Genomic DNA, 16,095 nt, shown 5'->3' with positions numbered 1-16,095 from the left:
AAGGAGCTGGGGCAAATTATCTCTATAGATAATGAGAGAATGATTAGAAGGCAGCAGGGACAGCTCCCAGAAATGGAATACATCAGGAAGGGAGCCGATATGCTGATGATGAGTGGGCCAGTGAAGTGGTGGCTGCTCACAGGATGGCAGCGAAAGGGAAAGAATTTGGTGCAGAAGGACTGAAAGGAGGAAAGTATCTAAGATATGGGTACACTTGCATATTTTACAAGTAGGAGCAGAGTCAGACAGGTGGCCCAGGAACAGAAGAGGACAGCTGTCCTTGCTGCGTTGCTGGGCTGTGAGGCTTGCTAAAACTGGAAATTCCTCAGCTTTAGAGGTCTTAAGGCTTTACATTTCCCTGCTGTCTGGAAATAAGTGTGAAAATGCTGTCAAGGTGTGAAGCTCTGCTTGACTTCACTGCTGCCATGTCCATATAAAATAGCTGAGTGCTGTTGAGTCAAGCGATACAGGCATGTGCTGTGACTGCAGCTGTTCAAACCTTGCCAAGCTGGCAGGTTGCAGGGCTCCGCACAGCAACATCCCTGTGTGACTTCTCAGGTTTTTGTTTGTCTGTTTAATATTCTTTTAACATTTTAAGTGCACTATTTATCAGTAGAGAATTCAGTCTCAAGCAAGTTCATCTGCCTGGATGGTAACAAAAGACTTGATCCTTTCACGCCAGTTTTGTATATCCTTTTACTTTATTGAAGTCTCTCCAGATTCCTTTTTGTACCGCTTGTTATTCTATCACAGAAGTATCATTGTGCACCAAAGAATTAGTCAGAGTTCTTGTAGAGTACAAAGATGATTGCTTAATACATTTCTCACTTCTTCTCTGTGGTCAGAACTTATCCTCAGAAATGGTATAATACAGCATTACACGGAAAGAAGTAGGCAAGGGGAGTTTCTCATATTTCCTAAAAAGGAAGAATAAAGTGAAATTCAAAGACATGTTTAACATCTTTGTCTGTACTTTCAGCATCCATAGAAGTAATTAATTTTTCATTTCTTATGCACAATGGAGTTATAAAATTGATTGTTTGTATAGGTGGTTGAAGTTTGAAGAAGACGTAGAGGATGGTGGAGAGAGGTGGAGCAAACCATACGTTGCCACACTGTCCCTTCATAGCTTGTTTGAGCTGAGAAGCTGCATCCTGAATGGCACAGTTCTTTTGGACATGAGAGCTAACTCCATAGAAGAAATTGCAGGTGTGTATTGATGTTTCATTTATTGGTTATGAAAATTAATAACGAAAATTAAATGCTTACAAGAAAGTTATTGCATAATAAGCAGTTATGTTTAGAAACTCCTAGGAAATGTTTTTCTCAATGTACTTGAAAAGAAACTAATGTCTGGCACAGTTAGTAAATATTATATTTATATTTTTTATGTGGAATCTGCTGCTTTAAGTATAAATTTTTGAATAAAGAAGAAAATTTAAATGGAGGAAAGAGGACAATTTGGTTAGATTTAATTAGAGCTGGCATGTTCTCTGCTCCTGCCATGCTGCCTCACATGAATGAGGCGTGTGCTAACTTTCACAAACTTAATGTACTGCTACGCTAATTGCAGGCAATCTAGCTTAAAAAAAACCCCCCAAAATACAGGGAAGTATTTATTGCAATTAAGTTACATGAAAACAGACATGTCTCTGGCTTGAGAATGAAATCAGGAGTAATGATATAGTGTAAGTTTTTAAAAGAAATTTTAGGTACATTAACTTCTTAAGATAAAGTTGAGTGCATTTTTTCCAATAAAATTTATTTGGCAGTTGCAATTCTAGAGCTTTTGCGAGCTTCTGAGCAAGAAAGAACATAAAGGATGAGTCTTCTCTCCCAAAAGTATAAGTTAGATTGAGACTAAATGCCATTTTCTGCTTTCCTGGTGTTTCCCTTAAAGACTGTAAGTAGTTTAGAAAAGATACAGAAGACAAAGCAATAAAATTTTCTAACACTCAAGATTATCAAGAAAGCTGCTTTATGGATGATATATAAATCCATGTAAGTCCAATGAAATTTATTTTACTTATTTAAATTATAGGGGAGATATTGTTTGGTGGGGTATATTTAACAGTGGAATTAAAATTGGCTCAGATAGTGGTAGCTGCTTTTTGTATTTACTTTTCCCAAATTGTTTATGTCAAACTGACGCAAGATATTATTAATACAAATCTGCAGAAACTTGTGTGGGTTTCTACTCTGTGCTGAGATCTGATTCTCCCATGACTCATAGTCTGAATCAGAGCTTCAAAATTTGTCTTGATAATGATAAAAGATAAACATGAAGAATAAAAAGCAGCTGATTTGAAAGAACAAAAGTGTCTATCAATATGTTGCTTTATTATTTATTTATAAATAATTAAGAAGTACTTAAGTCAGCTGCTTGATGTTCTTATATTACTTTTTTGCTTAAATAGTACACTGGGATTTTCAATCTTGAGCTTTGCATTCTTAATCGAAAAATCACTCAACGTTGTCCGTAGTCAGCTAAGAAAGCCTTTCCAGATTTATTTTCATTTAAGTAGGTAAAAAAAGTAAAGATTAATGCAAAAAACCCCCAACTTCAGTGAACATCTTTTTTTTTGGTGTTTTTGGAAGATACTGTATATTTTCCAATATAGTGAGGCCCCAATTAAATAATATTTGTAACCTCTTAATCCTTAGTTGTAGTGATTTTGTTTTGGTTAACGTGGCCAAGGATTTGAGCATTTGTAATACTAATGTTGCAACTCATCACAGATGTAGGTTGTCCTTCAGTAGAGAATTTGGGGAGTTACCCTCACACTATTTTAAGTCAGCCCTAGCTGCGGCTTATCTTGGTTTGTTGATTAGGAAAACTTACTTCTTCTGAGAAGAGGCTTTAGGATGACTTTCATTAATTGGCATGTACCATTTTAATTTAAAAAGTGCCTGTTGTTGTGGCAGATTTGGATGCATTTCATTTGTTGCATTATTTGCTTGAAGTGGTAGGCATCCCTTTCTGATAAGGCGGCCTGACACATGATAAGGTTTGCATGGGTTGCGCTTTGTCTTTGAGAGAAGATTATATTTTTCCTCCTCTGCAGATTCAATAAGCAATCAGCTATTCTTTTTAAAAAAGCTTTGCAGCAGGTGCTTCAGGCAAGTGAATCATTCTGTAAATTACTCACGTTCTGTCAGGTTTCTTTGAAGAGACTTATTTTTTTTATTTTCTCAAGAAATAAAGTTGCAACTCCAGTTGCTGTTCTCTGTTAATATTATTTGTGCTGTAGCAATGCTGTTTTCCTTTTCTTCAATCAAGTTACTCTGTAATTTGTTACTTTAATGCTATGTGTGTTCATTCCTGGTCTCCAGTGATTAGAGAATGTTACAAAGAGTGTGGCACACAGTAGGCAGCAGTGCGAGAAGGAAAGACTGATAGTGGTAACAAGCACACCACCAAGGCGTGTGTCTTAGAAATGTGATAATTCCGAATAATATGACAGGCAGTTCTTTTTACATAGAAGTGACTGCTGGACTTGAAGATTAGGCAGAACTGGTACCTCTCAGGAAATCCTTTATTTTGTGTTCCAGTCAGTTGCTATGTCAGTAGTTATAATCCTATTTATCTTGTGCTATACTATGCAATTGTGGTTTTCATCAGACACTGATATGTATTCCAGTTGTATCTGACAGTCCTGACACTTTAGAATTTAAGGAAATAGTTGCTCTCACCTGTTGGCTTCAATTTTTTTTCAACATTCAGCTCTTATTATTTGGCTTGCTAGCCATCCTCATGCCAGGCTTGTCCAGCAATCCTGGTGATCACTTTCGGTTTTGTTCCAATGTTACTGTGTATGCCACCTTTAGCAGGTTATGCCCTACAGTTTTAAGGGATACTCCTGAATTAAATTTGATTCTTGTGCTTCTGATTCATAACTTAGGGTTTTGGTTTTTTAATACAATCTCTTGATAATTTTACTGCATTGCTATAATGAATCATCTTTTGAGAACAAAAACATTATTTGTGCACGTGTATTTTCTTCTTACTTGCCTTAATGCTTTGTTAGTGAGAAATGTGTGATGTGTATTTATTGGTAATGTCTTGCTATCTGGGCTATATTCCAATATCAAATTATATTTCTATTAATGCAGCGCCAGTCTTCGTATCCTTGGAAGAGGTATACTTAAACTTTATTGCTAAATTGAGACTAAGAATTCCTATTTGTTTTAGTCAAGGCTTTTAATCTATAAACACTTATTCACTAAGGCACTAAACTCTCACCACTTAGCCCTTGAGAATTTCTATTATTAAAGTCTGTATTTTAAAACATTAATGGGCTTGTGGTAAAATCTACAGATGAAAGCCACCTTTTGTAATGTTTGCATGGTTTCCAGAACATTTTGTATTTTATCCCTGGAAACTCTGACAGTTCTGCATAAAAATATTTTGGTACTATTTATGTTGTGAGAATTTTTAAATCATCCTCTATTCCAGCATGTCCATTCTCTATTAGGTCTTTTTCATTCCAACTGTCATATTAAAAAATTACTTCATCTATGAGATTGTATATTTCTTTGGACAGGCACACAATTTTCCTTGTTGAAGAAGAGCTTATTCATACCTATGATGCTGAATTCACAGACAGAATCTTATTATAATAGAGACTTCTGAGATGAATTTCCAACACTGTCATCATGCATCAGAACAGCATGTTTGTTCCTGAATTTTCTCAAATTGTTCATAATTTTTGTAAGATGGATTTTGCTTCTCTTGAAAAGAGCTCAATTCCTCTGCTGAACTTTATCCTGTTTAAAAATGCAAATTTTATTACACATATTTTAGGGGAGTTATTACTATTTGTAATACGTGATGTTATTTTTTCATATGTCTGTGCAGTGACTCCTATATCTGTAGTTAGCACTCCATGCATGAGGAATTCCTTTGAACATTATGTAGTAATATTTTATCGATCACTTCTGTATAGAACATATGCTAAAAGGAAGTCTAAAAAATCTATGTAATCAAAACAATTTATTTTGGAACTTGTCTCTTGAGGAGGTATTTGCCAGAATCTGGCTGTACCATTAGAGAGCAGCTTCACTGTGTTGTTCAAGTTGGCAGATGAAAATGTTCTCTTTTGATATTTTCGTTTAGTTCCTTTGAAACCATGTAGATTCTCAGATTACCATCTGGTTTTTTGATTATAACCACTGAATGAACCCAAAAGGTTCCTCTATTTAACATATGATGCCATTTTCTGTTGTTTGGTTCAAAAACTATTCAGTCCAGCCTTTAATGGCAATACTTTCTTTACAGCATGAGCCACAGAACTTGCATAATCTTGTAGTTGTGCAGAGTGTTCTGTGAACAAATGTCAAACCTTGTCAAATATAAACTGTGGCCACTCTTGCACAGTGGAGCTTTGGCGACTTGCACATGTTTGAAATATTCCCATTTATTTTTAATGGTTTAATTGTAATAATGATTTCTTTTTTAAATTAAATTTTAAATCTGCCCTTGCTTTCCAATCCCAAGATCTGACTGTTTTCTCCCTAGCAGTCTTTTGTATGTTCGTCATGATCGAATTTTCAATCTGTGTAACAGCTTAATCTTGTGATTGAGGTCACTGGACTCTGTGCTCAGCAACTCAGGGCATTACATCCCAAGTGTGCAATTTTATTGATTTCATTAATATCATGTTAAGCTTTCAATCTGAACAAGTCTTTTTTTGCCTTTGCTTTAAGCTATATTACTCCATAATAATGACATATTTTATCTGGCTCAAATTGAGATTTTATTACACCGGAGCCTTTTGTTTCATCTGCAACACTTACGTGTTACGTTTCTGACAGCGCTTTTATGGTACATTTAACTTTTGTTACAAACACTGTAATAAAGTGTGGGGTTGCCTGTGAGTAATCTGCTTCTCTGTTTGACCCTACACCTGTCTTTTGCTCAGCTTTCACCTGCTCACTTACCCAGGTTTCTACATTTGTTTGCTTTATTTTCAGCTTAGCATGCAGCTTAGCATGTGGTGATAACCTCTACAGAGAAACTATCAGGTTTTGTTCCTTTGTCTGTGCTTAAATTGTAGATCTTGTACCAACTTCTACGTAGCATGTCTTTTTTTCTTCTTGTTTTGTGTTTTCCCATGTTAACCACAAAGGTGGGAATCTTTTTAGATTGCACAAGTCAATCTCAGTTTGCAAATTTTATTTTTTATGAAGCATCCACTGTGCCTGCAGTTCTGAACTGCAAGCTGGGAATTTTGGCCTTGTCTCTACAATTTACAGTTTTGTGAGATACTTGCTCTTGTTCCTCAGTAAAATTATGTACTGTTATTTTAAAAAGCAGACATTTTTCATTCTTTCCTTCTCAAGTATTTTAACTGAGGAATTGAACCAAATAATTTCAGGTAAAGCTAGAAATAGAATCTGTGTCTTGGAGCAGTGGAATGCTCTGTTCTCTTGGATGAGCGGCTAAATCTTCTGGCTTAGATAGCTTATTTATAATCACCATTGTAAATGATGTAAATGGGCCTTGCTCATAAGTGCAGCTCAGGAATCCTAATTGTTGGGTTTGTATTATTCCTCCTGCCTGAGTCACTAGGGAAGGATATATTCGGGTTCCTCTTTAGAGATGCGTTTAGACAAAGGACAGTGTTTCAACTGATTGTCTTCCATAAAGCAATGCATTTAGGGTTGCTTGGGGTTTTTTTCCTTGTCTTTAAGGGCAAGGTCCACAAGCCAGAAAACCTTGGCTTTTAAATTAGGTTTTGTAGTCAGCTATCACTGCCATCGTGGTGCACACAAAAGCCTGTCTGTTTTATATTTTGTCATTAATCTCTCATTTTGTCCTGCAATTGTACAGTTATAAAATTTTGAAGCGTGAATACTGGCACCCTTGCTGGTATATGCTGAATTCAGTTTCTGCTGTAAAGTGTCAGTGCCAGCCTACATCAGGAGAATACGAGCCCAGCAATTTCTTTTTGGACTTCACAGGTATTTTGGTACACATACAGTATGTTTTCTATAAATTTATTCTATGTTTCACCTGAACATTCTGTGTAGTATTGCACGTGAGGTGATGAGCACACTGTGAACCCGGTGCAGTGGGGAACAAGCTCTGGCCACCCTTGAGGGCCTCCTTGTTGTCTATTTGCCTGGAACTGTGGGCGCTCCATGTGGGTCTGGCCACGTGTCTCTGTACAAAGCTGCAGTGTGTAACAGACACCTCCAGAGTGAGTGGAAGCATCCAGCCTGCTTTTGCATCCTTGCTGAGTCTAGAGGTGGGACAGATGGAATTTTCTTTGCTGGGCCACACGCGAGCCACGCTGCATTTGAACTGATATAAATTGTCTGCACCCCAGTGCTGTAATTCACAGCCTGGGTAAATTGTTCACAGGTGGTGATGAGTTATAGTTGAGTTACTGTAATAGCTTGTTAAAGTACTCACTATGCTCACATTTACTCACAAAATTAATTTTATATAGATGATGTATTGTAACTGAGTCTGAATGGAGAAAACATTCTTGAAATTATATGAAACTCCAAGTTTCTTAGAATTCTTTTAAGTGACCAGGTCAAGGAGAATATCTGTCTTTAACAGCTTGAAAAAATTATTTCATGGTTCCAGTATCAACCAAGATTCCTTACTGAAGAAACATCCTACTTTGGTGTACTTGATGTCAGCAGAGATGTTGTGGTGTGAACATTTAATAGAATGGATAACACTGTGCTGGTGGATATTCCATGTTACATTCTTCTGAAAGCTTCATATGGCAGTGAAGTGTCTTTGAAAAATGGAATGGTAAGCTGTGTCTGTGGCTAAAAGGGGGCAGTGCAGAATTTAAAAGGGCGTTCAAGAGGAAAAATCTTTAAAACAAAGATTCTTTGTGTCTTTTTGTCGTATGGAGTGCAAAGAAATCGCCGCCTGTTCTAGGTACAAAAGTGAAGACCAGGGCTTTGAAAATATGTCCAGCTTCAACTGATGTGAGCATGTAGGGTCTTCTACTCACAGGGTTAAGGAATTGCAGTCTATTTTGAAAACTAGATGTTTAAGATGCTCCTTTTGGCCATTTACTCTTGGACTTTATCCATGATGCTCTTGTTTTCAAGACTACCTTTGCAATCAAGGATGTTACTGATATTGCAGGGATTTGGGTGTTTAAAAAATATTTTGAGAAGCTTGGGAAGAAACTGAAAAGGAAGCCCGTAATGATAGGGGTGGATGGACACAGTCTCTCTCCTGTTCAGATCTGTGCAGGGCTTGAAAAAAGGGTCAAAATACAGCAGTCTGTCAGAAATTTGACTGTATTTAAGCTCCGGCAGCTACTACTGAAACTGGGTCTATGTTGAAGGAATGACAACTGCAGGGAAATATCACAGCAAGAAAGCACATCTTCACTCTTTCCAAAATGGAATGCATCTTCCTTTTTTACATGTGGTAGCAATGCTACAATAAAAGGGAAGTTGTAAAACCACAAAAAACTCAAGGTAAGCCACTTTCTTCTTTCTGGCAGGAAATAAAAATTGTTAGTCACCACACTGGCACCAACGGTGTGGCTTCTATGGCTGTTAACAAGTCTAGCAGAACATCTAGGGAAAGGAGGAGGATAGGGATTTGATTTTCTTTTTCCTGTAGTTTTCTCTCCTCAAATGGAGAATCTTAAATATTGACATCATCCTCAGCAGCTAATACATTTTTATATTTAATTGTGGAAAATACTGTTATTCCAGGAATGACACCATACAAGTGGAGTTCCACTGATCTGTAAGCAAGGGGATGACCACTGCCCTAAATTTACCTGTTATAGAGGAATCCTTTTTTTTTTAGCTCTTCCTTTTTATTTCTGTCTTAGACCAACTCAAAGGAGTTAATATTTGGTTTTGTACCTTCTACAGTTTGTATTTTGTTCAGCAGGAGTTAAAAAGAAAAGAAGAGGATAATTTGAGTTGAGCTTTATCACAGATGCCCTGGTTTATAAATATATTATTTATTATTTATTTTTTTCCTTTGAAGATCCCCTGTCATGTTACATAAAGTACTGGCCTATTTAGGGAATTGTAACACGCAAATTCATGTATTAAGGGTGTCTAAGGGGAAGATAGTCATCTCCTTAAGGCAGAGGTGTGTCTCAATAGGCAATAGAGTAGAAGAGGAAAATAAATATTTTTCTTGCAACTGGAGACTGCTTTCCATTTTTCATGTGTTGTAAATTCTTGTCTCCTTAAAATATTCTGCTGAAGATTTTCTTCAAACTTGTGTTACCCTCTCCTTTGCCTTTCTGTCATTTGTCTTCCTGCTATGCCTCTGTCTCTCTCCTTCATTAGGGTCTAGAGTGATAAAAAACCCTCTGTCTAGACTGGGAGTGCAAAGCTAACTGACCTGATTGTGTTTGAGTTAACCCTGGAGATAAGAGTACCCTTCAGGCTCAGGTGAAGCACCCTGAAGCCAGAGTTTATTAGTTTGGACACAATATGGGGCAACATTACTCCTTGGTATGAGCTGTTTGGCCAACCCCATTGTTGATACTGCAGAGGCTGTACTTGCTGGAGAGAACCCAGTACAGCATTGAAAACCTCTGCATGATTCTTCATTGCAAAGCTCTGGATACACTGCTCATAGTCACATCTGCAGTTGGCAGCTGCATTTACCCGGACCCCATCCTGGTCTTTCTGTGTGCATGTCACTGTAGGGAGGTAGATTTGTTGGTAGCCTCTTCATCGCAAGTGAAACATGCAGGTTTTTTGTTGTTCAGCTCTCAAGCAGGTGTGTGAGGCATTGGCTTGTTATGTGGATATTGAGAACTTCAGAAAAACTTGTGTATTTTAAGTGTATACACAGTGCATAGGTGACTGTTAGCAATTAAACTCTGCTTTTAACTACCATAGTTATTTAATGCCTTTTATTATCTCTCTTCTGTTGCTCTTGGCTGTTATCAAAGACATGACAAATTATGTCTCTACTGATGATGCATCTGCTTTTTATTTTTCCTGCTCTGCTTGCTTTTCCACTGAGTTTACTGGCAGATATGAATCTGACTACAGCACAGAATCATGAGCTGTCTGGATTTTCGGTACAAGGAATTTTGGACTCCTCTTATTATATCACTATTTTTGTGCAGTACAGTTTCTTCCAATTGATATACAAGGGAGCTGTGTACTTAAGTGCTGTTACATTTGATTTGATACACAATTTTTTTCCCCTTTATTTTTCTGTTAAGCATCATTACTGTGGGTAGCAGTATTTCCCCAAATAATAATTTAAAAAAAAATCCCACAAAATTCTCAGCAGTTCTTTCCCATTTGAAACACATAATGTCATAGAATCATGGAATCATAGAGTGGTGTGGGTTGGAAGGGGGCCTTAAAGATCATCTAGTTCCAACCCCCCTTTTGTAGGCAGGGACACCTTTAAGTAGACCAGGTTGCTCAGAGCCCCATCCAACCTGGCCTGGAACACCTCCGGGGATGTGGCATCCACAGTTTCCCTGGGCAATCTGTTCCAGTGCCTCACCACCCTCAGAGTAAAGATTTTTTTCCTAATAATCTAAAACTGCTCTTAATTTAAATCCATTACCCTTTGTCCTGTCACTACGTGCCCTTGTAAATAGTCTTGCTCCATCTTTCCTCTAAGTTCCCTTTAGGTACTGGAAGGCTGCAATTAGGTCACCCCAAAGCCTTCTCTTTTCCAGGCTTAACAATCCGAGTTCTCTCAGCGTGGAGCTTGCGTGTGTGATGCATCCTGTAGCTGGAGTAGGATGGCTTCATCCACAAGTTCCCCTGGATTGGCTGACCTGTAGTGTACACCACAACTATGAAGTTCCCTTTGTTGCCTCTGTCTCTGATTTTTACCCACAGGCTTTCTACCTGCTCTTGGCTGTTCTTCAGAGACAGCTCCTCATGCTTAATCCTTGTCTGGATATCAAGAGCAACCCCTCGGCCTCTCCTTCCTTTCCTGTCTCTTATGAACAGCCTGTAGCCATCAATAGCCACACTCCAATCATGGAATTCACCCCACGAAATGTCAGTAATGGCAACTCTACTTTCCAGCAGCATGGTGGCTTCCAGCTCCTCCTGTTTTTTGCCCATTCTGTGTGCTTTGGTGTAAAAGCACCACACTGGGCTGTGCCACCTTCTAGAGGAGTGCCTGTGTATACAAGTAGTGTTGAATATGAGTACATAAGACCATTTTCTGCTAGTCGACTGCAAAGAAGATTGTAATTTCTTAGCAGGGGGATCAATTTCACTCACGCCTCCTTGAAATTATCCTCTTCTTGGAACAGTACATCTGGCAGTAGAAATAGATTGTATTAGGCATCGACAAATAATGCAGCAAATTTTTCTGTGTTGTCTTACCTGAGCTTTCCCTGTATTGCACCGAAAGTATTGTAATTATAATTACAAGAAAGAAAGAAAGGGTTAGACTGTGATTTCCTGTGGTAAGTACAAAGGAAATAAAAGAGTTGTTTCCTCACAGCATGCCATTTCCTTTGTAGGAAATAGAATAAGGGCTATTTGGAAAAAAAAGACGTCTTATACACCCTGGATTTAAATATGTTATGTATGGGAGTGCTTAAGGACTGACTTCAAATTCGTTGGTGACCTTAATTTTTGAACTGCATAATTTTAAAAGGATTTTTTTATATTAATAGCATCCTTTTCTCCCTGTTCCCTCCCCCCTAACCCCCCAGTCTTGCTCCCCCCGAGAGTGAAACACTTCTAGATAAAACTTCCCATTTAGTTCTGTTTTATTAATGGACTGATGCTTTTAATTTGTAATCCTGTAGGGTGCTAATAATTTTTACTGCAATTTAAAAGATAAAATGTTTCCTTTTTCCCATCTTTTATTAAGTTTATGTGTATATTTTCAGATATGATTCTGGACCAGCAAGTGGGTTCTGGGCAGCTCAGTGAGGATGTTCGTCACAGAGTGCATGAGGCATTACTCAAACAGCATCACCATCAGAACCAGAAGAAGCTGAGCAACAGGATCCCAATTGTAAGATCCTTTGCTGATATTGGAAAGAAGCAGTCTGAGCCCCATTCCATGGATAAAAATGGTAATGCTTTATTTTGCATTTTGAGCCTTCAATAACATCTGCCTGTTCGGTATTGCAAGTGCTTTGTACCCACAGCTTAACAGCGTGATTCTGCTCTGAAAAATACCCTGTACCTTTTTGCATGAGCGTGGCTCATCTTATGCATTCAGAAATATACTTGCTTAAATTTGAAATTAGGGTATCTTGCACAATTCAGGGCTGGGCAGAGCTATTCAAGGGAGCTCGCTGAGGTATTGGAAGCTGTGCTAGTATGCCATGCCATCCTGGGTAACTGGCATGGCATGTTATTTCCAGTGCAGCTCAGCTTAGGAACACTTCAGGTGCTCTGTGTAATCCCTCAGACTGAGCTTGAGTATGTTTGCACAGGATTGCTCTGAACTGTGGACAGGCTCCATCAGTGCCAGGAGTGCAAGAGGAAGGACTATTTTTGACTTCTGTTGTCTATCCAGGACCTATTTGTTTAAAATGTAGTGGTTTGTTGAAATAGTTTCTAAGTCTACAACACTGTATGCATTAGCTAGAGTTCAACTGCTGCTTCAGATTTTTTAGGTGAGTTTGAGGGGTGGAAAAATGAGGCAAACGCTGTTGGAAAGATGTCACAAGAGCTGTACCTTGTTCTTTCAGAAAATCCCTTTTGGGAAAATCAGGGTAATGCAAATGAGAAATGTTTGCAGAATAGTTCTAGAGTAAAATATTAGCATATTTTTTTTTCCTTTCCTTGCTTTTACAGAAGACTTTACAAGCTGTATTATTGTTTCAAGTCATCATAATGAAAGATGATTTCTTACTGCCCCTTCCTTATTTGCATAAACAAAGGTCTGTGTTATGAAATTTGCAGCCAAATTTTGCAAATATTTTTCACTTAACTCTTATTCCAGAAATCACCTTAACTGTACTGAAATCTCAGTCCCTCCTGCTGTTACTCTGTTTCAGAGCCCTACTGAGCTCCCCTATCACCTTGGGAAGTGGGGAGTGAGGAAACAGCCATAGCACAGGGAAGGTCAGGATTGCAAGAGGAATCTGTGTGCTCTGAGGCATAGGACAGAAGGGCAAAGAGTATTCATGTGGCTGATCTGGAAAGATGGGGCTGTTGATATAAAGGTTAACTTGATTGCAAGGAAGAAGCTTTTGTTTCAATCATTGCCGTATGTAGTTTTAAGAGATCTAAATCTAGTTGCTTCCCTGGAGAAGATTCTGAGACCTAAAAGGCAACATATAATTTCATCTGATGAGGATATTAAATAGAAACATTAATTATGTCAAAATATCATTTTGAGAGTAAGGAAAAAATAGCATTTACTAAGATGTGTGTGATTATGCATATGGATGCACAAGAGTAAAAGTAAGTAGGATGATTGTCCATCCTTTTTAAGGCAACTTTCTTGTTGATTTATACAGCTCTTGCTGATGACTTTAAACAAATATTCAGGAGAAACTGAAGAAAGTTAATGATATAATGATCCTGCTCCTCAATTTCCACGGGATGTAAGATGGCAGCTTGCATTCCATTAAGTTTTTGCACTAGATCTTATATTACAAATAGGCAGTAGTTGTCTTAAAAAAAACCCTCGGGGCAAGCTGTGACATTATCATGAGCTCAATTTTGGTAACTTTCTGTGTCTGTTAGTGGAACTGATGCAGTAATTCACTCCAGAAACATCTTGCTTTTGCCCAAGTTTATTCTGGCAAACTTCCCAGCTCTTCCTAAATTCCACTGCTCCCCCTACCCCCCCCCCCCCCCCCCCCCCCAAATAAAATCTCATCAGGACAGCATCTAAGTCCACATTAAACACACTAATTTTATATACTCAGTGGTTAAGTGGTTCTCTAAGTCAGGAGACATATTCTTACAGTTTTTCATTTGTCTCTCTCTATTTTTCAAGATGAAAAAATGCTGAATGCACAGTTTATGTGCTTGTGTAGAAATGTCTCAGAGTACTCTGACATCTGTTAAAAAAAACTCTTAGTCTCTTTTACTGTGTTAATTTAAATGCACCAATAGACATAATAGAAATTATATATGTATATAGAAAAATAGAATAACCTCTAGTGAGTCAATAATTCTAGGGATGCTTATGTGAAAGTATATCAGATTTTTGTCTAAATTACAGTGAAAAGTTCCAAGCATGAACCTTTTGGACAGAGAGGTTTTTTAATCAATTTGAAGCATTGCTGTTCCACTTGCGTCCTTTAAGTGCTAATGCACGTTTGGCAGTGTTCTGCATTGACCTCCTCAAAATCGATGATGGCCCTGTGATAAAACAAGGAGGATTTGTTTATTATAAGTTTCTCTCTTACCATCCTTTGCCCTGTTACATTAAAAAGTCTGAATCTTATTTTATTGCCTGAATTGCATTGAAATTAGTATTAGCTTTAGAAAAGGAAAATCTAGTCTAAGTTTTTTGTTTTAGAAGGAACTAGAATTTTTTCCCTTTTCAAGGTAAGAGCAAATAAGCAGCTCATGGGTCTGAGTGGCAACTATTGCCCGAGTACTCCAGGGTTTAAAAAGTGGGAAAAGAGAATTCTGGAGAGCTGCCTAGTTTCAGGTACACTAACTGTACCTCTTCTGGCATACTCGTAGTTATTTTCTTACCCTGTGTAAGTGCCATAGTACATGGTGTGTAGATTATGCTGGAATCTCCACTGAAATGCTCAGCTTTCAGGAACTATGCTGTTCTTAGAAGCTTGACCAGGGGTAGCAGTGGTCATTTCTGATCATTTTCTCTGCCAGTGCCTCACGACCCAAATGCTGGAGTTCGGCTACAGTGTTACACTCACTCTAGAGCTATGTGTTTCTTTTTAGATTGCTGTGGAGTGTCTGTACAATCTATTTGTAGTAATATAAAAATGAGTTGTTAAAATATAACTTTGAATCATGTAAAAGCAAAAGCTAAATATGTGTAAAAGAAAGAAAAATTAAGGGGTATTGTTGTCCAAGAGTGTGCTGTAAGACACATCTTGTTTCCTGAGAACAAACTGGTAAAATGCATTCAAGACAGCATTTTAATCTGCTTATTCCCATTTGTCCACAAACATTGTGTAGAATGTATGAAGGTAAAATGTTTCTTATATTGCTCTCAGTATTTTTCTCTCCTTTTAATGAAAAGAAGCAATCAAAATACTGTTGCTTTTACTTTCTGGATGATAAGCTTAATTCCTAGAAGACTGCGGGGAGAGAAACAGATCATCTCAGGTACTACTGATGAACTTACAATCCAGTTCACCCTTATCAGAGACAGGAGTTTTCATAAAGAGCATGTGCCAGGAGCTTTAGAAGGGCTGCTTGTTTGTTCCTGCTGAAATGAGACGGGGGAACTTGGACACTTTCTGCACAAAAGGAAGTTCTCACTTTGGTTAAATTTGGGGTTAGTGTTAGGCAGCTGAGCTGAAAACAATCCTTAGCAATCTGTTGATCATAAAAAAGGTGATTCAGAGCCTTAAGTTCCTGATACATGGGTTATGTGGTACAGCTGAGGCTTCAAACCCCCTTCTTTGTCCAAGTTCTTGACAATAGTACCTTATGAGTGTGTCAATTTTCAGGTGTTCAGGAGCAAAGTCTGAAAATGAATACATAAATTAATTCAATATATGGCAGCACCATTGACAGGCCATTGTGATATCTTTGCTGGAAGATAGTTGTACATATGTTCTCCCTCCAGTTTTCTTTGTTTAAGAGTCTGTCAGACCATCTAATTGATTTGCTTTGTATTTAGTAGTATTATCTTTTGTTTACAATGGCTTTTCTTCACATCCTCTGCAGGGCTAAGATGTCAGGGTGCTATGGGTTTACCGTGCATTTTTAATGCTGCCATGCTGTGTTTAACTTTCACTTTTCATTAGGCATCAAAACTGTGAGAATTAAAAGCCTGCTTTGATGTTCCAATAAAAAACGACAGTCAAATTTGTCATAAGAGCAGGAAAAATGATTTTTTATGGGCTAATTTGACACCAAATACCCAAAATAGAGGGTGGCAAGTAATTTTAGCATAAATATTGTAAAAGACAGGTAAAAATATGAATATTTTTCATTAGTAAATCATCTTTAAAAAGTTTGTTTTATAAAGCAATT

The 16,095-nt window shown here is 37.8% G+C and overlaps 1 protein-coding gene across 10 annotated transcripts in view; it reads left to right on the top strand.

The window, feature by feature from the left end:
- The window catches only part of SLC4A10 (solute carrier family 4 member 10), a 154,676-nt gene that overhangs the window by 86,245 nt on the left and 52,336 nt on the right, over positions 1 to 16,095 (top strand). For all 10 annotated transcript variants that reach the window (XR_007204986.1, XR_007204985.1, XR_007204987.1 and 7 more), the window contains exons 5-6: positions 1,049 to 1,209; positions 11,838 to 12,026. Coding sequence is in view for 7 of the 10 variants with exons in the window: in XM_048310260.1 (XP_048166217.1) it covers positions 1,049 to 1,209; positions 11,838 to 12,026 (350 nt within the window). In the remaining 3 variants the exon portion in view is untranslated. The remainder of the gene's footprint in view (positions 1 to 1,048; positions 1,210 to 11,837; positions 12,027 to 16,095) is intronic.

Source organism: Corvus hawaiiensis, chromosome 7 (assembly GCF_020740725.1).
Source record: "Corvus hawaiiensis isolate bCorHaw1 chromosome 7, bCorHaw1.pri.cur, whole genome shotgun sequence".
NCBI classification, from domain to species: Eukaryota; Metazoa; Chordata; class Aves; order Passeriformes; family Corvidae; genus Corvus; species Corvus hawaiiensis.
Note: the sequence above shows the minus strand (reverse complement) of the source record. Positions and strands in the feature narration are given on the sequence as shown.